This window comes from Sciurus vulgaris, assembly GCF_902686455.1.
Source record: "Sciurus vulgaris genome assembly, chromosome: 1".
NCBI classification, from domain to species: domain Eukaryota; kingdom Metazoa; phylum Chordata; class Mammalia; order Rodentia; family Sciuridae; genus Sciurus; species Sciurus vulgaris.
The window spans coordinates 8,411,935-8,435,910 of NC_136461.1; the positions used below are offsets into that span (position 1 = coordinate 8,411,935).

At 53.8% G+C, this 23,976-nt stretch overlaps 1 protein-coding gene across 3 annotated transcripts in view; it reads left to right on the top strand.

The window, feature by feature from the left end:
* The window catches only part of TNFRSF8 (TNF receptor superfamily member 8), a 61,867-nt gene that overhangs the window by 12,998 nt on the left and 24,893 nt on the right, over positions 1-23,976 (top strand). The window contains exons 2-4 of one of the 3 annotated variants that reach the window (XM_079118509.1): positions 4,316-4,403; positions 15,551-15,673; positions 21,460-21,612. In XM_079118509.1, coding sequence (XP_078974635.1) covers positions 4,316-4,403; positions 15,551-15,673; positions 21,460-21,612 — 364 coding nt within the window. Of the gene's footprint in view, positions 1-4,315; positions 4,404-15,550; positions 15,674-17,883; positions 17,905-21,459; positions 21,613-23,976 lie in introns of those variants that run through there. The other 2 variants (XM_079118510.1, XM_079118511.1) reach the window with 2 other exon arrangements.

The following is a 23,976-nucleotide window of genomic DNA, read 5'->3' on the forward strand; positions in this document are numbered from 1 at the left end:
GGTGGGCACTAGCAGAGTTGGGCCCCCACGTGGGCCCCACCAATGTCTCTGGGAATGGCTGGGGGGCCTGAGCCAGCCCCTCTGTGGGGTTGGGGGCTGGTCCCTTCCTCCATAACCCCACATGGAAAATGGGGCTCGGGTCCTCCGCCCCCTCCTGTGTGAGGTTCCTTCCCGGCCAAGATGCCAGCCTCTGGAAGGCAGGAGGACAGCACCCCCTGTTGGCGAGCCACGGAGCAGACCGGTTGAAAAGGGCCGCTCTGGGGCGCCGCTCTTCACACACGCGGGCTCTTCACACACGCGGGGTTGTAGCCGCTTTATTTCATGTTCTCTCTCCACGTAGGCACTTGTCGGGGCCGCAGTTTATTTTGCAGGACTATCTGCAGACACTTCCACCCTCCTCGCCTTGGCATTCCCCTGTTTCTTCTCCAGTGAGGACACTCTTACCTAAAAAGCCACCTGGTGCAGCATTCAAGGTCCACGCGGCATGAATTTGAACATGCAGTGACATTTGATCCAGGTGTAGGGGCACACGCCTGTAGCCCCAGCTACTCAGGAGGCTGAGGCGGGAAGATCACCTGAGTCCCCTCGTTGGAGGCCAGCCTGGACAGCAGTGTGGCCCTGTCTCCAAAAACAGTCCGTAGTCACAATATCGCCCGTTTGCGCCATCTCTTCCCTTGCCCTGATCCAGGGCCCAAGCATTGCGTTGAGTTGCTGTCTCTTTCATCTCTCTTATTCTGGAATATTCTTTGACTCCTCTTTATCTTTCATGCACTCATGTTTTAAAGAGTTCAGGCCAAACCCTCACTTTGGGTTTGTCAGACTTTTCTTTTCTTTTTTGTTTTTTTGGTGCTGGGGATTAAACCCAGGGCCTTGTGCATGCGAGACAGGCACTCTACCCACTGAGCTATCTCCCCAGCCCTCGTCTGACTTTTCTTCATAATTTGGTTCAGATTTGGGGCTTTGGGTAGGAGGTCGTCAGGGATGACACTGAGTTCTTATCACTACTGCTTTATTTTTGGTTATTGTTATATTTAAATTTTAAAGATGGTCAGCCTGTGGCCCAAAGAGAGAAGATAATTGGAGACATGGCAAGGCTTAAATCTCCTCTCTGCACTTCGTCGCTGTGTCACCCTGGGCACATAGTTGTACCTCTCTGGGCTGTAGTTTCCTCATCTGCAACATGGTGGCGGGCGATCGGCCTCACAGGACTGAGGGATGGTGTGGAGCAGGTATTGCATGACAGCAGGTACCCAAGGCCAGTCTCAGGGGAGTGATACACAAGGCCCTGCATTCCCCATTCTCTGCCCCCACCCCTCAATTGACCTGGGGTGTGGGGCCAGATTCCCTGCAGCAGGGCCCTGCCCCTCAGCTGTCCCAGGGCCCAGCAGAGGGGGCAGGGCCTGGGGCTACAGTCCCCTTAGACTCTGTAGCTGTCAGGGAGATGGGAGGGAAGGCCAGGGCAAGGACCCAGGATGTCCCCCTCTCCTTAGGCCTAGCAGGGCTGAGTCCTTACACCCCCAGCCAGCCCCACCCACAGGCTTCTGAGCTCACTCGGGGACATGCTGCAGGTCCGGGAGCACTGCAGCTTGTCCTGGAAGCTCCCTGCTCCTGGGGAGGGATGTGGGTGACTTGAGAGGAGTGAAAGTCCGCTGGAGGGAGGAGGCTGTCCTCCAGGCTGTGCTCTGGGTGAAACAGGGAAGGAAACACAGGGCTGTGGCGCCCCGCCATGCAGATGTTAGGTTATTGCATGGGGGGGAGGACCAGGGATTGAACCCAGGGGCACATGACCACTGAGCCACGTCCCCAGCCCTATTTTGTATTTATTTAGAGACAGGGTCTCACTGAGTTGCTTAGTGCCTTGCTGTTGCTGAGGCTGGCTTTGAACTCACGATCCTCCTGCCTCAGCCTCCGGAGTCACTGGGATTACAGGCGTGCGCCACCACACCTGGCTAGGTTATTGTATTTTATTTTGCTTTTCTTGCAGTGCTGGGGATCAAACCCAGGGCCTCACACATGCAAGGCAGGCTCTGCCACTGAGCTAGAGCCCAGCCCAGGATGCGATATGCTTCGGATGTGCAAAAAAAAAAGTTGTGAGGGACACCCACGTGCAAACTTTCCAGCCACACTGACCTCCGTCCTGCTCTCTGAACAACCAGAAGTATTTATCTCTTCATCTCCACTGTTCCCTTGAGTGTAGAGCAGAGCCAGGCAGCCCCTTAGGGGAAATGATTCTACTTTCTTCCCCAGACCTAGGAAGCCCACAGCCCACCAGCGGCCGCCTTGGATGCTGAAGACACAGCGGTGGATCGTGGGGTTCAACTCCTCCCTATCCCCACAGAGTTTCCTGTCCTGGGTCTCCCAGGACCCAGCTTGGGTGCTTGCCTATTATTCCTCCAGGAAGGACCAAATTCCTGCCTTGGGTTTCAACAGAGAACTCCATTTTTGAACCCTTTCTAATGGTGGGGCTTAACATTCACAGAGCTCTAGAAACACGTAGAACATTTGTTCCTGAGAAAAACGACTCCGGCTTCGGCCACTCCCCATGCATGAGATTGAAGCCCGGGTAGAAAGGGTAAAGCACGAATCCTAGAAGGTTGCGTAGAGGACACCCAAGTGACATCGAACAGGCAAATATTTTTCAGGACGAGCAATAAAGAGCATTAACCATAAAATAAGATTGTCAAATTATACTTCATTAAAACTAAGAACATCTGTTCATCAAAAGACTCCAGGAGCTGGGCGCGGCGGTGCACGCCTGGAATCCCAGAAGCTCAAAAGGCTGAAGCAGGAGGATTGCAAGTTCGAGGCCAGCCTCAACAACTTAGTGAGCGCCTATCTCAAAATCAAAAATCAAACGGGCTGGAGATAGATCTGAGCGGTAGAGTGCCCTGGGTTCCACCCCTAGCAACAGAAAGAGAAAAACAAACATAGTATCTGAGGTGGTTTGGTTACTGGAAACTCAGGCCTTGTACCTGAGCCCCACTCAGAAGCCTAACCAGCAGGGCTGAACACCCCTGGTTCAATCCCAAGTGTCACAGAAATAAGAAAAAAGTCCGTGAAGAAATGAGAAGGCAAGGCAGAGAGTGAAAGGACTTCCAATGGGTGTATTCAACAAAGGGCTTGTACCTAGAATACATAAAGAGCTCCCAGCTTCAATAAGAAAGGCTGGCAAATTGCTTTTTGAAAATAACTAGCATACCAAAAAAAAGGGTCTCAAGAAAGAGTATTTAAATGATTAACATGGCAGTGGGTGGAGCTCAGGGGTAGAGTTTGCCCAGCATGTGCAAAGCTTTGGGTTCTATCCCCAACCCTGAAAAAAAAAAAAAAAAAAAAGCTAATAAACAGGAAAAGATGTCCAATGATGTTACTTGTCAGAGAAATGCAAATTAAAAACACGATGAAATCGCTGCACATTAACCAAACTGAGTAAAGTTTTAAAAACCAACACCACCAAGCCCTCCAAGGGTTGTAGAAGTTAAGTGTCCCCGGTTCCAGTACTTTAGAAAAGTGAATGGAGACTGTCAGAGCCGAGCACACGCAGGCGGATGCGGTGGCGCGTGCCCATAATCCAGGCAACTCAGGAGGCTGAAGCAGGAGGATCACAAGTTTGAGGCCATCCTGGGCAACTTAGCAAGATTCTGTCTCAAAACGAAAAAGATAAAGGGGTGGAGAGGTAGGTCAGTGGTAAAGTGGCCCTGGGTTCAGTCCCCAGTACCGTCAGACAGAACGAAACAAAAAATGTTGAATTAAAGAAGTCGAGTACAAGTTCAAAAGCAAGACAGAACTGAACGATCGTTGGTATAGCGGTCAGGTTAGTGGGTTTCCGTCCAGAAGGGCACGAGGTGTGTGCAGGGTGGCGGGGCATGGTCCTGCCTGCTCCTCTGGGTGCCCGCTGTGTTCGCCTGTCCATGGGATCTGTGCCTTTCTCTGTGGCTGTGTCGACGTCAATCCATACGCTTTTGCTGCGGGGGGTTGAACCCAGGGCCTTGCACGGGCGAGGCAAGCGCTTTACCTCTGAACGACAAGCCCTTAATTGACAAGTTCACTAGAAATTTATACTGAGACCCGGTGTGAGGCAGCCCTGTTAGTTCCAGGGAGGGAGTCATTGGGCTCTGGGTCCAAAGGGGCCAAGAAAATTTGCCGGAGGTTGTCTGTGAGTGTGGGAGGTGGGGAGAGCAGGAGACCCCCGGAGCTGGGCCTGGTCCAAAGTTGCCATCACCCCCAGAAGCAGCAGGCGGACCCCAGGCCTCCTGGGCCTGGAGGGAGCATGGACGCCTGGGACCTGCCTGGCCTCACCGCTTCTCTAACCCTCCAGGATGGACACCTCCAGGCCGCCTGTGCCAGAGCCTCCAACCGCTACTACGACAAGGCTTCCAGAGCATGTTGCTACCGCTGCCCCCCAGGTGAGTGGTGGTGCTGGGGGGAGGACAGGGGCATCTGGGTCTTCAGGCTGAACCTCTGGGGGGGGGATGGGCTTTGCCCATCCTGGCATTACTGCTCCGGTTTCTGAGGGCCGCACCTAGTGCCACAGAATCCGGCCTCTCCTGGAGGCTGGGCTGGTGGCATCAGACTGGATCTGTCACTGTTGCAAGGAAACGGATCCCTCTGGGGTGGGGGGAGCTTTGTTGTTCATTTAAGCTGCCCCCCTGCACGTTGCCATGGATACGCTACCTGAGACCCTGCGTGCTTTGCGCGGTCCCTTGTCAGTCCCTTTTGTCCACGAGGTTCTTGGGGTGCAGCAAGGTTCAGCAACTGCCCAGGGCAGGGGCAAGGTGGAGCCATCCGGGGCTGGAGCCTGGGGCTTCTAAACCTAGAGTCTGGACTATCACCATTCCCGTGACGGTCCCTCCTTTCTGGGGTCTGGAAGCCCCCTGTGGTTCTGGTCTGCTCCCACCCAGGGTGACCTGGACTACAACTTACTAGGGGCACACAGCTTGCTTGACCAGAGCTGGCTTTCTGGAATGCTCACCCAGGTTGGTGGTAGATGTTCAGGAAATCCTTCTGGAACATTCTCCAAATGATGCTCAGGCCTAGGAGGTAAGCAACTAGAACAGGGTCACGAGGCATTGGTCCCCTGTAGTTATTATCAAAAGTCCCGAGGCACAAGCGGTGGGCTCAGAGGGGTGGGGCATGCGGTGAAGTCGCAGTGTGGGCTCCGACCTCGGGGAACAGGAGACCTCCTCATGACCGAGGAGGGCGGGAGGAAGTCTCTGTCGTGACTCCTTCATCAGAACTGCGGCTGGCTGTGAGCAGGCAGGACCCTGGCAGTGGGCAAGTGTTGTCTGGAGGGCTTCCTGAGCGAGGAGGTGGGGCTCTGTGCCCACCCTTGACTCAGCCGTCTGCCTGGAGGGTGACCACAGACTGTGACAGGCTGTAGGTGGCAGAGGGGATGTGTCCAGAGCTGGGCGAGAACTGGCCAGGCCGTTCCCAGACCTGGGGCCGCTTAACGTTCCCCATGAGATCTGGACCCAGCGTGCGCATCGGCCTCCAGGCGGGGAGAAGTGTTTGGGGAGAGAACTCGAGACCCTCTGTCTCCAAAGACTCGGCGTCCTTACCACAGGTGGGAAGTGGGACTTTGTCGACCTTTCTTGCTGTATTTCATGGTTTCGTGCTGATTTTGGATGGTGTCAGTGGGCCTTTGTGCAGGGCAGTGCTGGGACTCAGTGCTGAAGGGGCCCCCGCCTGCCGTCTGCCTGCCCACCTGTATTGGTCCGCAGCTCGGCTGCAGGCGGGGGGCGTGAACCAGGTGTTTTCCTCTGAGGGCTGGCGGGGCTGGATCAAGGTCTCAGCAGGACTTGGTTTCTGGTGAGGACCCTCTTCCTGCCTTGCGGTCAGCTGCCTGCTGGTCTCGCTGTCTCTTCTCCTCCCCCTCTTCCTATGAGGCCACCAGTCCTATGTGATCAGGGCTCCGCCCTTAACGACCTCATTTAACTCTGATTACGTCCTGAAATCCTGTCTCCAAATACAGTTACAGTGAAGGCTAGGGTTCAGTCCCTCCCATTATCCTCCCACTGCCCTCTGCCCACCTGGGCAGCCTGCAAATGTCTTATACTGAGGCCACCGCTCACCGTCCCAGCCCTTACTCCAGGAGCTGCCGGCTGTTTCCAAGCCTCTGGGCCTTGGGACGTGCCGCCTCTGCTGCAATCCCAGCATCCTTCTCGCCTGCTCCACACGCTTCCCCTCAGCCCCTCTTGTTGGTGTTTTCACCCTTGCCCCCCCTTAGGGTTGGTGTGACCCTTTGTGCTCTGTGAGCTTCCTGGAACCCACCATCCCAGCCTCAGGAGAAGAGCTCCTTCCACCCTCCTGTGCCCCTTGGTCCCAGCCTTGCCGGGGAGCATGAGAGGGCTGACGTCCTTGTCCCAGGCTCCCTCCACTTGGAAGCTGTGACTTAGGAAGGGGTCTCCTCCTGCCAGGTCCCCTCTCCTAGGCTGGGTCCTGAGGGTGGCGCCCCGACCCTGAGCCTAGGGTGGGCGGGGCATTTTGCTGGAGTTTTGTTGACCCTGTGCTTCTGGGCAAGTCACAGGGGAATGACAAAAACCCACAAAACCCCCCTCCGTCTTCTGGGGAAATTTCTGACATTTGTTCTGCCCTCTGCGCCAGCTGTGCAGCTGTGCTCGTGGGCGGCCGGTGGAGGGAGGGAGACCTGTGTGATGGCGGGCGGGTTGGCCTTCCCTCCCTGCGAGGCCTTCTCATCCTCAGACAGCACTCCCAGCCCTCTGCTCGCCACCCCGGTGCCAGGGAGCTCACTCCCCTCACCGGAGGGCTCGCAGTGCCACCTTTCCGTGGGAGCTTGCACGCGGCCATGTCCTGCAACGCCCGAGCTCTTCCCCTGCTTCTGTGGCCCCGAGTTGCTGCTCTTGGGGGGCTGAAGAGCCCTGGGGGCCTGTGCAGGCCCTTCGTGTTCCATGCTGTGATGCCGGACCCCCTCCCTGTTGCTCCAGGACCCTCTCCCTGCCTGGATTTTTCCAAACGTTCTGCAGGCCGCACAGCTTGGACCAGGCAGTATCCTCTCCCCTCGCAGGAGCTGCGTCTGTCCAGGGCCAGAGAGGAGGAGGAGGAGGAGGAGGCCTTATAGGGCCTCTCTGACTCCAGCTGCCCTTGGTAAAGCCTGCCTGCCCCCCTGGCGTGACAGCTACTGCCTGGCGGACTCCTCTGTCATCTGTACTCGCTGTCATCTCCCACCCCAGGTCCCTCCGAGGGGGCTGGGCTCCCTTTCGTCCTGGGCACTTTGGTCCAGCAGAGCAGCGGCCGCCAGACCCTCTGCCCGTCCGTACTTGGGCCGCTCCTCTTCACTGTGGCCCTGGCTCCAGACCAGCTCCAATGTTTGCTGTTGCTCTGGACTCCGTGCCGTTCACTTTCCACTCTCCTGACCCTCATACCTGTCAGGACTATTTGTCATTTGTCACCCTGCAGGGTCCCCTGCCCAAGCACAGGACTCAGCACCTAGTAGTTACTCATGAAATTTTTGAATGCATGAAAGGAAGACTATGGCTGGGTCCTAGCACGCTCTTCTGTGACAGCCCAGGCCCCACCCGGGATCCAAGCTTCCATTGTCCCCCAGCACCTTCTGCTGCTGAAGTCAGACCTGCCACTCTCTCCTGCCCATCCCCTGCACTGTTCCTTCCAGTCTTGTCTTATTTCAACCTGAAAAATCCTCCAGGGCTTTCTGTGTAGGAAGAGGTGTATATGGGTAGAGGAAGGAGGGGAGGGGTGGCCAGCGCAGCTGTAGGCCGGTAGACGAGGTGACGTATTCATGTGTATCTGGTAACGTCACAGGGAGGTGTGCTGGGCTGGAGCTCAGAGGAGAGGGGTTGGAATCCCAGAATCAGGAAAAGAACCTAGATGGCTAATCTGCATCCACCTACCCACCTGTGCATTCACGCAACCATCCATCTAGCATTCGCTCACTCATGGACCCACCTGTCCAGCCATCCGTCCATCTATCCAACCACCCAACCATACACACATCAATCCATCCCTTCACCCACTCATCTATCCAGCCATCTACCCGTCTATCCTTCCATTCACCCACTCTTCCATTCACTCATCCATCTACCTATCTGCCCACCCGTCCATCCATCTACTTCTCCATCTATCCATATGTTTTAGTCAGCTTTTTCGTTGCTATGACTAAAAGGATCTGACCAGCACAATTGTAGAGGAGAAAAGGTTTCTTTAAGGGCTCATGGTTTCAGAGGTCTTAGTCCACAGAAGGCTGGCTCCATTCCTTAGGGCTCAAGGTGAAGCAGAACATCATGGCGGAAGAGTGTGGCAGAGGGAAGCAGCTCACATCATCAGGAAGCAGAGCGAGAGAGAGAGAGACTCCACTCTCCAGATACAAAATATATACCCCAAAGCCATGCTCCCAATGGCCACCTCCTCCAGCCACACCCTACCACTTCAGTTACCACTCAGTTAATTCCTATCAGGGGATTAAATCACTGATCGGGTTAAGAGTTTTCCAACCCAATCATTTCTCTTCTGAACCTTCTTGCATTGTCTCACACATGAGCTTTTGGGGGACACCTCATATTCAAACCATAACACCATCCAGCCATCATCCATCCATCCATCCATCCATCCATCCATCCATCCACCCACCCACCTATCCACCAACCATCCATCCACTCACCCACCTATCCACCCACCCATCCATCCACTCGCAGTTCCATTCACTCATCCATCCATCCATCTACCCATCTACCCATGCATCCATCCATCTACTTATCCATCCATCCATCCACTTATCCATCTATATATCCATCTACTCACCTATCCATTTACCCATCCACCCACCATTTATCATCAACCCATCTACTCACCCACCCACCTATTCGCCCATCCATCCATCCAGCCAGCCAGCCAGCCATGTGTTCTGAGCATTTGCTCTCTACCAGGTACCCCCATGTGGAGGCAGACCCTCACAGGCTCAATCTCAATAAGACAGGTATTAGAGTAGGCGTGAATCTTTTTTTGTTTGTAAGAAAGGGGGGGACTCAAAGTTTGAGTTCTCCAGAAATGGGCTCTTATAGGCTGAATTGTGGCCCCCCAACAAATTCACATGTTGAAGCCCCAGTACCTCCAAGGTGACTATTTGGAGAAAGGATCTTTCAGGAGATGATTAGAGCAAGATGAAGTCACTAGGGTGGGCCCTAATCCAATATGCCTGGTGTTCTTATAAGAAGAGGAGATGGACACACACACACAAGATCCCTTGAGGACACAGGGAGAAGACAGATGTTCATGAGCCAAAGACAGACACTTCCAAGGGAACCAGCCTGCTGAGCCTTGGTCCTGGGCTTCTGACCCCCAGAGCTGTGACAATCAAGTTCTGTTGTTCTGTAAGAACCAAGTCTGTGGCGGTGTGCCTTAGTCCACTTTCAGTTGTGACGGCTGAATTCTACGCACTGGGCGGTCTGTGAATAGAGGTGCGTGGGCCGCGGTGCTGGAGGCAGGAAGTGCAGGTGGCGCCGCATCTGGGAACCTGGTTGTGTGATCACAGGGCGGAGGGCGTGGCGTGGCGAGAGGGCAAGCCTTCTGTCTCCAGCCTCTGCCTCTGCGATAGAGCCACTAATGCCATCGTGGGCTCATGGCTTCATCTAACCTTAATCACAAGGGCCTCCTCCAAACGCTACTGGCCTATGAACTTGGGGATCAAGTTTCCAACACATAAACTTTGGACAGACACGGGGTTGGGGTAACCCTAGCAAATTAACACGGACTGTGAGACAGTGACTCAGGACGAGTAGTTTTTTTGGGGTGTGACCCCTGGAAACATCGATTGGGGAGCAGAGAGGTGACATGGGGAGAGAAGGCTGCCAGTCTAGGTGCGTTATCAAGCCCATTACTGGGACGAGCATCTGGGGCTCAGTCCTGCGGGGGACTCTGGGGGCCGGTGCGGAAGCGTCTCAGTCTTCCCTCCTGAGGGCGGTGGAGCTGACCACCCATCACTGGGAGAGGGTTGCTCCTGGTGCTGGACCCCTGGTGGGTGCTTCTCTTTTGGGGTTGGAGAAGCCCTCTGCCACCGAGACCCCCATGTCCACCGTAGGGCTGAGCAGCAGAGGGTTGAGATCCTAATGGGCAGCGGGGGCGGGGCAGCATCTGTGGCGGGGTCTTTAAGGACACAGGGCTGAATCGAAGAGCCCACGCTTGCCTCTGAGAGCTTGGAAGCAGGACCCGAATGGGCAGTTCCTCGCTTCCTCTCCCGCCTTCCCCTCCCGCCCCCCATCTCCTCCAACAGCCTGCCTTAGTCTGTTTTGTGTTGCCATGACAACGGAACGCCGCAGACATGTCTCTCTCAGGTCCCGGAGGTTGGAAGGTCCAAGATCGAGGTGCCGGCCGTGGCAAGGGCCTTCTGTGCTGTCCCATGGTGGAAGGAGAGAGGGTGACATTGATCCCCAACGGTGACATCAATCCATTCTCGAGGGCAGAGCCCCATGGTCTGGTCACCTCCGACATTCCCCCTCTTGACCTTTGTGCTAGGGACTGAGCTTCCAACACCAGCTGGAGCTTGGGGCCACATCCACATCCAGCCCCACCGTGTCCCTTCTGTCTGTGACAACGGCCTGCACAGTGGCCTGCCCTGCCCCCCTGCCCTGGGCCAAGCTGGCCTGGTCACAGCCCCTCCCCAGCCTGCTGGTCTCTTTCAGGTCACCAGGAGGGGCAAACTCTTTCAGCCCCAAGTCCAAAGCACAAGAAGAAAGCACCCCGGGGCTCAGATGAACCCCAGCAGCTGCCTGTGCTCTGGTTACTCAAGGCCCTGGACCACTTCTGGGGTGGGAGGGGGAGGACAGGGAGTCATTGTCACTGAAGGGCAGCCTGTGGACTGGGAAGAACTTCCAAACAAGTCCACTGGGCAGCTGGCAGATCTTGGGCAAGGCTACTAGGAGCCCCGGGGACCTGCCCTGTCTGGAGCAATCAGCAAGGCTTGCGGCTGGCAGCTGAGTGTCCTGAGATGAGCAGGAGCCGCCCAGGGCGGGAGCCCGTGCTCGGGTGGGAGGGCACGGACATGCCAAGGCCTGGGGTGAGAAAGGCTGGGCTCCCCCAGCCGAGCTGGGGGTGGGGCAGGTCATTTGACCAAAGCAGCAGTGATGAGGGAGCTGGAAGGCGGGGCTGGCGCCTGACCAGGTAGGAGCAGCCGTCTGGGTGGGAGTTCTGGGGCCCAGGCCGCCGGGGCTGGGTGGCTGAGGGCCCGGATGCTGAGCCAGAGATGAGACACCATGACCGGAATGTCGGGGAGCTTCAGGAACATCTGGGAAGACGGGAAAGCACTGATCAGACATTAGCCTGATGGGGGCCGAGGCAGACCAGGGCTGGGACACTAGGGGACTAAGTCTAAGGATACCTGAACTCTTGAGCCTTTCCTGTGTTGCTGCTGTTGACGAGTGACACTCAGTAGGAAAGAATAGAAAGGAACTGCTCCCTCTGCTACAGCCCCAGGACACGACTGTTCTCTGCCCAGTCTGGCTTGGTCTGCCTCAGGGCCTTTGCATGACCAGTTCCCTCTGCCTGGAACACCCTGCCCCCAGCACTCTGCATGGCTGCCATCTTCCGTCCTTCTGGTCTCTTGAGGTCTCTGCCCACACTCTCTCCTGCCACCCTGCCTGTCTCGCTCGTCTTCAGTTTGCTCACTTCTTTCATTACTGCTTTGTCTCTCTCTCCCACTCTAGCATGTCAGACTCAGGGAGTGGGGATTTCCTCTTCTTTGACTCCTAAGTTGGGACCTGGGATGTAGGTGGCGGTCAGTAAATGTGAGCTGAGTGAAAAAAATTATCCCTCTGCCAAATTTGCTGCTCTGAACCCTCGAGTGTATGTCCTGCAGCAAATGATCCCCAGCACTCACCTCAGGACAGCCTCTGGTGCTGAAGGGTGATTTTAAAGGGACCCAGAGAGGGTGTCTGGGTGGGGTCAGATGATCAGCAAAGTTCCTGCGGACACCACATTTCAGCCTGAGCTTCCTGGTGGATGGCGACGGCCATGGAGACAGAGGCTGCACAGGAAGCATGTGTGTCCGTTGGCTGGGGCTGTGGGAACAAAGTCTCACCCACGAGTGGCTTGAGCAACAGCCGCTTATTGTCTCAGAGTCCTGGAGGCTCGAAGTCTTGGAGCAAGGTACTTACTGGCAGGACCGTGCTGCCTCTGAAGGCCCCAGGCTCTGGCTCCTCCCTAGCGCCTGGTAGTGTCTTGGCTTGTGACAGGATCACTCCACTCTTCTCGCGGTCTTCTGCCTGTGCACATGTTTGTCTGTCTCTGTGTCCAAATTTCTCCTGCTCATGAGGACATCTGCCCACACTAGTGACCTCATTTTAACTTGAAAAACTCCGTCAAGGCCTTTTCTCCAAATACGGTCACATGCTGAGGCTTTGGGGCTTGGGTGTCCAGCCTGTCTTTTAGGAGGACACAGTTGTGCCCACGACAACATTCAGGACCTGAGGGTGTGAAGGAGAGGGTGTACGGGATGAGCAGCGCACCCTGGTGCTGAACCAGGAGTTTGGGAACATAGAATGAGGCCCAGGAATGCCAGGCCAGGAGTCTACCAATGAGGTTGGCAGAACTTGTGTTAACTGAGGGTGACGTGCCAGGCTCTGTGATGGGGACTTGTGGGCAAGTGGAAACGGGAAGACCCACCTGGAGAAGCTGACAGGTTTGCTGGGAATTTAGAATTAGTTCACAAGCCAGGTGTGGCGGCACATGCCTGTAGTCCCAATGTCTTGGGAGGCTGAGGCAGGAGGATCACAAGTTCAAGGGCAGCCTCAGCAACTTAGCCAGGCCCTGAGCAACTCAGTGAAACCCTGTCTCTAAATAAAATAGCAAAAAGGGCTGAGAATATGGCTCAGTGGTTAAGCAACCCTGGGTGCAATCCCTGGTATCAAAACAAACAAACAAACAAAAACAAAAACGAGGATTAATTCATAAATAAATGTGAGTTGGCAACCTCATTAGGTGTAGGAGGGCGAGGCTGGAGGGTCTTTGATGGTTTCATCAGGGGTCTCCAAGGCAGCGATGCTTCAGTGAGGACCCGAAGGCTGGGCAGGAATTACCAGGGGAGCAGAGCCAGGCCTGACTGGCTTTAAGGTGCAGGGGCAGGAAGGAGCATGTCCTCCCTGGGCGAAGGGAGATGCAGCTGGGGCTGAAGATGAGCGAGGAGGGGACTCTGGAGCCCTGGCTGGGGCCTGCGCGTCTATACTGCGAGCCACGGAAGCCTGAGAAAGCTTCATGCAGGGAGTGACTGGGTCAGACTTTCAGAGACTACTGGGCCTCTACTGGGTGCTCTGAGCTGGACAGTGACAGCCACCAGGCCACTGGTTTTGACAGAGGTTCTTGTGTGCTATTCCAGAGCAGGGGCTCTTACTCTGGGATGAACTTCCAAGCATCGATTTTAGGGGGCGGGGCACCCGAATGGGCTCACTTCTTTTAATTAGCCTCTAAAATTCCCTTCTAAATTCCTTCTGTTAGGAAATTAGGCAGTAGATCCCAGTGATGATGGTAGCTTTTTGGCCAAAATCACAGATATTCTCATTTTACAGTTGCTGCTGATATAAAGTATGGATCAGGCTCAACACCACCTTGAACTCTGGTATTATTATGACTTGTTCGGTGAGTTGAGGAGAACCACAGGTGTCCCCGCCACCTCGTTGAGTGTGATGCTTTGAGAACCTTGTCAACACAGCCCGTTCCTTTGGAATGCTACTGTTAGTCTATGCCTTGATGAGTCTGTGCGTGTCTGCAGAATTCTCCAGAATGGCTAGGTCAAATGCGGAGAGCTCCTGGTCCAGATTATTATTATTATTTTTTTAATTTAAATAAATTTATTTGTGAGAGAAAAACATCTGAACATCAGGTACAGTCTGATCCACAGTGATCTAACAGGATGTTATAACTCATTCTGGAGTACTCTTAGACACTCTGTAGGGAAGAGTCCACGTGGAGCATCAGCTGAACACTTATTAAAATTCATAAAGCCATCTAAGCTGAGCATAATACAATACATAATGACCATGATACGGTAATAAAAATACAATATCAAATACACACCTCTTTTTGAGTTACAAACTATAGTGTAAACAACTTAGGCCCCTTTTTAAAAAATGAAAAAAATATTTCTATTACAGCCTTATTTCAAGCATTTCCAGTTAGGTACAGCTTTACATATTTTCACTTACAACAGACAGCAAAAGAATGCCTTCTTAAGGAACTGCAGGCAAAACGTGTGACTTGTTTCAGTATTTGCACTCTGAAGTACACTATGACACATGTGAGTTCGGATAAGAGAATGGAACTGTGTTGTGGCAAAATCCTGGCTGACGATCAAGACGTGGATAGTTTTCACATTTGGTTAAAAAATTTACACTGGGAAAAAAAACAAGTGAGGGTACAAAGAACCAACATCACTCCTTTCAATGAAGCAGTCCAATGCCAGAGACTGGGCTTTCCGTTTTGACTTCAAAGTGTGAAGGAGACGATGGGAGGTTGGTTTCATTTGTTTGTCATTTCCACAATCTCAGAGTGCTGGGGACTCGAACCCGGGCCTCCACGCATGAGAGGCAGGCACTCTACGAGATGGGACTATACGGCCTGCACTCCAGATTATTTTTGTTGTTGTAACTAAGAAGCCCAATTCTACTCAGACCCGAAGAAGATATGGGATAGAATGGGCCCAATGACAGAGAAGTCACAGGAGGCCCCGAAGTCAGGGGTTTGACCGATGCTTCCAGGAGTCCCCATCTCTCCAGGGGCAGCATCTGCCGTGCTCTGAGTTGCCACAGGCAGGTCCTGCCCACATTCGTGCCTGGGCTGCAGGGGCCGTGACCTGGCATCTCTGGGCTTCAATGGCCCCTTCAGACGAGAATCCAGTAGGGCAGGGAGGGTCTCTTTCCTGATGGCATCAGTGGGAAGATGCAGAGATGGGGAAGGACTGGCTGGTCTGGGTCATGTGCTCACGCTGAACCAATCACAGCGGTGAGGAGGAAGGAGTACTCTGATTGGCCTATTTGGGTCATGTGCCTTCCTGAGCCAATGATATTGGCGGGAAGGATGACGGGACCCCATTGGTTGCCCATCCCAGAAGCAGCCATTGGAGGCAGGCGGATGGGGGTGGGGCAGGTCGGCAGATACCTGTGTAGTCACCCTGGGCCACCGCGCTCAGTGTCAGCTCGTGCAGAGTGCGAGGCAGGGGTTGCTGCGTGGTCTGCGTGCCTCTGGTCAACCTGGTTAGGACCCTCGTGCTCTGCACCCGCCATGGCTGCTCCAGTCCCTGCAGAGAAACAGACCGCCTCTGAGGATGGAGACGGCCAGCGCCCAGACAGTGCTGCCCGGGTGCCAGGGAGCCGCCACCTGTGCACATTTGTCTCCAGGGCCTCACGAGACGCGGGCCCAGCTCTTCCCCTCGCCACGTGGCTTTTCCTGCCTGCCAGGGACCTTATCTGTGGCACGAGTTGCACTGATGTGTTTGGGTGTAGGGGAGCTGGGTGGGCTCCAGGGACCAGGGTTGGGCTGGTTAAAGCCTTCGCCAGGGCGGCCTGGCCTGGCACTTCTCTGCGTCTTTCCCCAGGACAGTCCCCAGTGAAGACGCGGCCGTGCCCGCAGGGTCCTGCTGACTGCAGGAAGCGGTGTGACCACGACTACTACCTGAGTGCGTCTGACCGCTGCATGGCCTGTGTGAGCTGCTTGGGAGGTAAGGACCTGGCTCTCCCCGGGGGCTCCTCCCCCGGGCGGGAAGGACCTCAGAGGAGAGGAGCATCTGGGAAGCGGAGAACCAGGGAGGTGGGAGCGTCAGAATTTGGTGTGTGAACTCTAATCGGCCACCTTGTGCCTCAGTTTACCTGTGTGAATTGGGGTCAGCAATGACCCTTTGCCTGCGTGCTTTGCAGAGAGACTGAGCATGTTCCCCGAAGGGGAGAGTCACATTCATAGAGTTTAATCTTCACAGCTGCCCTGGGGAGGGTCCTCTTCTTATCCCTGCTTTGTGGTGAGGGATCTGAGGATTAGGGGGCGAAGGGCTTTTCAAAGTTGCAAAACTCCCGGGAAGATGGGAGAACTGAGGTCTGCGCTAGTGGCTTGGCACCAGGAGCTGTTTCCTTGCTTTTCAATAAGCATTTTTATTAACTTCTTCTTATGTTAGAAAATGTGGTCTGGTGTTGATTTTGTTTTTGTATCAGTTTCTCTGGAAGGCAGGATGGGGAATTGGTTGAGATCTTGTGACCTAATAGATAATCACATTTAAAAAAAAGTGTTGTGTGTGTGTGTGTGTGTGTTTAAATGTGTATCCTGTTTGTTAAATACAAAGTTCTCTACCTATCTATTAGATCAAGCTTATTCACTGTTATTTAAATAATATGTATTCTTACTCTCTTTTCACCTTTGCATGTTGATTTCGGAGACATGTTAAAATCTTAGCTCCCTGTATGCTCACACATCCATCAGGTCTTCTGGTTTTGCTTCATATATGTCAAAGCTATGTTATTATAAATGTTCATGAACATTGTTTTTCTGGTGAGTTGAATTTCTTGTCCACATAAAATATACCTCTTTGTTCCCTTAATTCCACTATTGTTTGGTATTAATATTGCTGTTCCTTCTTTCTTTATAGACATTAACATTTATCTTTACTTTTTTATTTTCCAGTGCTGGGGATTGAACCCAGGGGCACTTTACTGTTAACTTATATCCCCAGTCCTTTTTATTTATTTAAAAAAATTTTTGAGACTTGGTCTTGCTAAGTTGCTGAGGCTGGCCTCAAACTTGTGATCCTCCTGCCTCATCCTCCTGAGTTGCTGGGTTTGCAGACATGTGCCACTATACCTGACCACCTTTATATTTCTAAATGTAATGACTGCAGCATATGAAGTGAAAGTTATACACATTTGTTCTAAGACATTCATACACTGCAGAAGAGCACAAGGAAAAAAATCAAGGCTGCCCTCCCCGGTCCTCGATCTGTGAGGACCTTGTATTATCACTGGATAACTGCCATGTCTCTGTACCCCTCCTAAGAGAGGAGGATGGGTAGCTAGTGGCCAGACAGACTGCAGACACAGAGAAAGAAGGCATTTTAAGAGAATGGCAGCATATTGTTCATGACATTAAAATTATCACATTTAATTTAACTGAATGCATCAGAGGAAGAGAAAACTAAACGAAGCTAAGAAAGTGAAGATCTTAGATAAACTAACGTATTTTTATTAAAAGAGATAATATCGCTTTAAAAAAAATTCCTCTAAAATTAAGAAAAGAGGGCTGGGGTATGGGTCAGTGGTAAGAGTGCTTGCCCAGCGTGGGCAAGGCCCGAGGGCTGACCCCTAGCACCAGGAAAAAAAAAAAATTAAGAAAAGAGGTTACAATTCTTAATCAATGAAGGTTAAGGGCCTTTTAAGGGACCACTGCCTCTCGTGGTAAAGTCACAGTCCACTCACTCCAATCCGTGGACAACATGGGACGGGTGTGTGGCAGTGCGAGACGCCCTTGGAAGGGGGTGGCCCTGTCCTCAGCTGCCAGGTGTTGCAGCTTGCAGGAGCCTCGAGTGAGTCGCACAGTGACAAGTGCCAAGCAGGAGTTTACTAAGATGGAGACTCCAGACACTCAGGGCAGACTGAGCGGGTTGTCCAGGGCGGTCGCTCTGGGCCCTACAGGGTCGAGGTTTTTAAAGACTGAAGTTGCCCAGGAGGCTCTGCTCCCTTTGACCTGATGAGGAGGCTCCCGGGACCAGGAGGGGTTAAAACTGTGAAATTTCTTCTCTGTCCTAACGCACCCCTTCGCCCCTTTAGACCTTTTCCAGAGCTTTGGAGATGGAACTTTCAAAACAATGAAGTTTTTTCCCATCTTCCCCCAAAGCTGGTTCCCCGCCAGTCTGGTCATCTGTGGAGCAGAAAGCACGATGGCTTAGCTTCCTTCCTCCCGCCCCAGCAGGTATTAGGGCTGCCAGTGGTGACAGTTTCTTTTGTTTTTGCCTGTCCTGTCCAGTCCTGTGACCCATGGACTCTCTGAGCCATCCCTCGCTGTCCTTCCTGCCTGCCTGCCTCTTCATGGCTGGCTAACCTACCTAACAGATAGACTCCGCTGGGGATGAGCGATACTTTGGAAGTAGGAGCCGAGGACCCAGGATGGGAAGCGTGGTTCAGCCAGAGATGGGTCTCTTCCTTGTGGGGGACAGGGATCTGCTTTGCCTTCTGTCAGCGTCTCGGTCACGGCTCTGCTGCCCAGATGGGCACACCCCACTTCTGTGGCATCTGTCAATCCTGAGCTTGGCACGCTTCCAGGAAGTGGGCAAATCGAGTGGCTTTCCTGCCCCTGCCCAGGCCGGTGCTACCTCGCAGCTGCTTCCTTGGGTGTCTCCTCGGGTTTTCCTGGGAGGATACTTGCTGCCCTCAGGCTTCCTCCTGGTTTTCCAGAATTCTCAGGGTTTTCTTCTCTCCTGTCACAGCGTCCAGGTGTAGGGAGCTTTGGTGGCTGTGCAGCATCCCCCAAGCTGGTTTTGGGGACTCGGCCTGGAGGGCCTTTATCATTCCTGCCCACGTCCTGTGGTCAGAATGTAGTCCTGTGACCCCAGACCAGCTGCAAGGAAGGCTGGGAAAGGCCACCTTCTCCAGCCCGTGTGAAACGGGAATCGGCAAACACCCAGCGCTGTGTCCTTAAAGCTGCACTTCATTTTTGCATCTTGGGATATTGATCAGGCTGCGTCCAGAAACTTGCTGTCTCCCCTTTTCTGCTTCCTCGAGTATCAGCTCTCTTGAGTTCAGGGCTCCTCTTCCTGGTGCTGGTTTCTGCTGACGTTGGTGACTTCTGGTCCTGTGCACATGTGTCAGATGCTGGAGGTCTGAGAATGGGGTTTCCGAGGCCCTCCGCCAGGGGCTGGAGTGTGATAGTGGGGCTCCCAGAGGCTCCTTGAGGGGCGATGCTTGGCCTCTGGCCTTGCGGTGCCCAGAACCTCTCCCGCTCGCCTGGTCCCACCCTCCTGTGTATTTGGCTGTGGCTTCTTCTACCCGATCCCATCTACTTCCGTATTTCAGGGTGGCCTCCTCCCTCTGCTCTACCAAGGCAGCCCTTGTGCTCCAGACATGTTAAGCGTTACTTAATTAATCTGGCCAGTGACATGTTTTTATTGAGACAAAATTTATATAACATAAAAATAATCTCACCATTTCATAGTATACAACTTGGTGGTTTTTAGAATATTCCTAATGTGCAACCACTACCAACGTCTAATCCCAGAACATTTCCATCTCCTCCAAAACACACCCTCTCCTCCCAGCCCCCTGGAAGCCCCTAACCTGCTTTCCATCTCTATGGATTTGCCTATTCTGAACATTTCATATAAATGAAGTCTGCTGTCTGTGGCTTTAATGACTGGCTTCTTTCATTTAGCAGTGTTTTCAAAGTTTATCCACACTGAAGCAGGATCAGGACCTCGTTTCTTTTCATAGCTGAATATTGCTCTGTGTTTGGAGGGATTCAGCTTGACCTGACCTCGGCCATCTTGAATCGTAATACACAAGGGACCCTGAGAGTTCCCAGCATGCTGTGGGTAAACAAAGCCATCGAGCAGTGTGTGGAACCTTGCAACAGGATCCTGCGGTCAGCTCCAGAAGAGTGCTGATGGCCTTGACGTTATCTTCTGGATAAAGACCGCCGACTACATAAACCCCTCCCTCGGACCCCAATCATGGCGATCCACCAGTCTGGCCGCCGCCCTTGACCACGCTTCTATCAGCAGGTCCCAGATCAGTTAGTTCCCTCTGCAGTCCTCTTCCCTCAGTCTCACAGCAACTTATAATTGTTTCTTTCACGCTGGGTTTTCTGAGAACAGTGTGGGCATACTACACTGTCTTAACCCATCATCAGTCAGCGGACACTTGGGGGGTTGGCACTTCCTGGCCATTGCCAGTAGTGCTGCTGTGAACACCCATGCCCAGGTCTCCCTGTGGACGCAGGTTCTCAGTTCTCTTGGGTAACCACCTTGGAGTGGCATGTCCATGACTTGGTAACGGTGTGGCCACCTTTCTCAGGAATGGCTGGTAGACCAGCCTGCCTTCCAGCAAGATCTAAGGACGGCAGTCTCCCTGCATTGCCGTCAGTTGTCTTTCCAGCACATGACAGAATACTGGAGACTATCAACTTGAAAGGACAAAAGGCTTATCTTAGCCAGAATTCCAGTCTATGGTCACTAGGCTTGTTTTTGTGGCCTGTGGTGGCTCAGTACATCATTGTGGCACAGCCTGGCAGAGGCCTGTTCACCTCATGGTGGCCAGGGAAGCAGAGAAGATGAGAGAGGAAGGAGTGGGGGTCCCTGTATCCCCTTCAAGGGCACACCTCCACTGACCTCACTTCCGTCAGTAGGTCCTACCTCCTACCAGTTCCACCACCTCCCATAGTGTCACTGGCTGGGAAATAAGCCTTCAGCTCACGCGCCTTTGGGGGGCGGCTATAGCTGGGCATGGTGGCACATGGCTGTAATACCAGCAACTTGGGAGGCTGAGGCAGGAGGATCACAAGTTTGAGACAAGGCTAAGCAACTTACCGAGACCCTGTCTCAAAATAAAAAATTTTAAAAAGGGCTGGGTGTGTAGCTCAGTGGGTAAGCCCCTCTGGGTTCAATCCCCAGTGCCACACAGAGAGAGTCAACTACAGCACCTGTCAACACTTGGTCTTGTCTTTTTTATTTTAGCCAGCCTCGTGGGTGTGCAGGGGTATCTCGCTCTGATTTTGATTTGCATTTCCCTTAGGGATTATGATGTGGAGCATTTTTTTTTTTTCATGCATTTATTGGTCACCAATGTGTCTTTGCAGAGATGTTGACTCGGATCCTTTGTCCATTAGAAAAATTGGCAAACTTTATTTTTAGAGCAGTTTGAGTTGATAGAGAAATCGAACAGGAAGCACAGAGTTCCCATGTACCCTCCCTCCACCGCCGCCGATTTCCCCTGGGGTTAACGTTTTGTCTGTTGTGATCCACGAGCCATGTTGATACTTCGTTATTAACGACAGGCCACACTTCCCATTAGGACTCACAGTGGTGTACGCTCTGTGGCTTTTGACAAATGAATAATGACATGTCCATGTCGCAGTGTCCTACAGACTAGTCTTGCTGCCCTAAAAGACCCGTGACCCACCCATCCATCCCTCCATCTCCCTAACCGGTAGCACTGATTGTTTTCCTGTCGCTAATCGGAACCCGTTGTCTGGAACGCCCCTGGTTGTGGCGTGCAGCCTTTGCCACTGGCCTCTTTCACCCAGCAGTGTTTAGGTTGCCCCCATGTTGTTTATGCCTGTTTCTAAATTGGGCATTGATTGACCTGCACCCGGCCTTGGTGATGGCTGGGGACGTGGCCGGGAGGCAGAGGCTGTGGGGTCCCCGCTGGCCCTTGGTCCCCTGTCAGGAACTCTCTGGGGAGAAAGGAGGCCGTGGCAGCACCTCGCCTCGCGTCCCCGCCCTGTCCCCCTCCGTGACCCCGCTGTGTCCCTCAGCAGACCTCGTGGAGAAGGCGCCCTGCTCCTGGGACACCCCCCGCGTCTGCGAGTGCCGGCCGGGCATGTTCTGCACCACGTCGGCCTCCAACTCCTGTGCCCGCTGCTCACCACACTCCGTCTGCCCGGCGGGGCTGGTCGTCAAGTCTCCAGGTGAGTGTCCCACCCTCAGACCGAGATCTGCACGGCTGCTTCTGCCGCTGCAGCCTCCTGCCACCTGACCCCCAAGGCCTTCTGACCCCTCACTTTCTCAAGCCTGGGGCCAGGCGGCTCCCCTTCCACAGTGTCATGGGGGGCGCCTGGCACCCAGGGCCTTCTGCTGCCCCCGGGACTTGGGTCCAGGCTCAGAGAGACCCTGGTGGCTGAGGCACAGGCCTGGCTGGAGGAGGAAGCTCTTAAAGCCCCCCACCCGAGGAGAACTCAGGTCTCGTCCTGGGACTTTCCTGGAAGATAGGGCTGGTTTTCTCGTTTCAGAATTGGGGCATCGGCAGTTAGAGGTGCCGAGAGATCAGGTGCCAGGCTCCCGGCTGAGAAACTTGGCTTTCTTTTTGAACTTGCTGTGTGACCTCAGGCTTCTCTGACAGTACAAAGGTGTGTCAGCCAGAGAAGGGACAAGAGCCACAGATCCTGTCTGGGTGGCAGGAAGAATGCCTTTCAGAGGGCGGCATAGGGAGTGGGTGGCTTTGGACAGACGCTTACGTACCCACTTGCCTAAACCACACTCTTGGGTCACACCCTCGGCGAGGACACCGTGCTCTGACCGCAGAGCGCAGGACCTTTTTATTGAAATCCGTGCGCTGTTGGTGTTTCCGGGTTGCCATCCCTCAGCCGCAGGCCGTGTCACCCGGTGACGTTCCTGGGGCCCCGTGTGTGGCCCTTCTGCCTTCTTTTCCCACCTTCGGTCCCTTTGTGCCCGATTTGTCCACTGTGTCCAGGCTTTTAGCTCTTCTTGGTGGAAGAGCGAGGAGAGCCTGTCCACCCAGCTTCCTAGAGTCGCAGCCTTAGGACGCGACCCTCTGGCAGCCTGGGCAGCGCCCTCGCTCTCGGGCTCCTCCTGGCTGCTCTTTCCAGGGTGTGCACACGTGGCTGTTCCTCGACGGGGACCCTTCCGTCCCTTGGCTTAGCTAACCCTATCCAGCCTCCAGCTTCCCATCCAAACGTTCTTCCTCCAGGGGCCACCCGGACCTCTTCCCGGGCCAGGCCTCCATGGCGACTGCTTGGAGCTCCGTGTCCATTTGTGAGGATGTACATTTGTCCCCGTCTGGGTTTGTTCAGTGCCTGACTCACTCCCTGACCCAGAAGCTTCAGGAAGGCAAAGACCATGGCCACTCAGCTGCCCGCCTTCTCCCCACTGCCGGATTGAGCACCAAAATGATCCAGGGATGGGGAGGTCAGACTGGTGCTGGTCAGAGTCTCCCAGGTCACAGAAGAGCCCCCTGAAATGGGACATGCAAAACCCTCCCCCTTGCAAGCTGGGGCGGGGTGGCTCAGTGGAAAGCACCCAGGTCTGGGCCACAGCCACCTGCAAAGCTTTGCTTGTGAGGCAGGTTCCCACCCTTCTCTGTGCCTCAGTCTCCCTATCTGCAAGACGAGGAGGTGTAACTTGAAGTCTGTTGGGGCCTTAGAAACTCTGAAAAATAGCCTGTAGTTCTGCTGAACTCAGTTCAGACACGGGCCAGCCAGCCACTGGAAGCGGGCTGTCTGGGCGCTGTTCCAGCAACTGCCTCATGGTGGCGCCAGAGACCTCTCTTTAAGGCCCTGGACCTAACTGTCCATTGTACCGCTGGCACCAGGTGCCCCTGAGCCCTTAAAATGTGGCTGGTCCGCATTAGATGTACTGGGAGTCCTAACATGCACTGGATTTCAAATACTCGGTACAAAAAGAAGAATATAAAACATCACGAGTATTTTTACATTGCCCGCTGACATGTACTTTAGATATAGTGGATTAAATGAATATATTAAAATCATAATTGGCATACGTGATTCACACCCTATTTCCGTTGGATGGCCTTGCTTCACAAGTGCCCCAGACCCTGATGAACTTCTGGAGTCCCCTGTGGGACTGTCCTAGGGGGCAGCTCTGGGGACCACAGTTTTTCCAGCTATAAAATGGATAGGAATGTCCGTTTCCAGTTCTGCTCCTAGCTAAAATAGGAGCTTCCATGGATTCTCTCTCCTGAAATGTCAAATGTCTATAAAGGCCCCGTTCTACAAATGAAGGAGTGAGGCCCAGAGAGGGTAGGCAAGTGGCCCAAGAACACAGAGCAGGAAACATCCAACCAGGGTCTGAATGCCCAGCCTGGGTCTTGTCACTGCATCACACAGCAGTCAGCATTGCCCGCCTCCCCACTAGACCTTCAGAGCCACAGATGCAGGTCACCTTCTCAGAGAGGGGACAGGAATCCACATGGGGAGAAGGACATGCCATTTGCTGAGAATTTGCAGTATGTCACGCTGAGTGGCAGGCACCTTATCCATACTCTTGTTTATCCAGACCCCAGCCGCGTGAAGAGT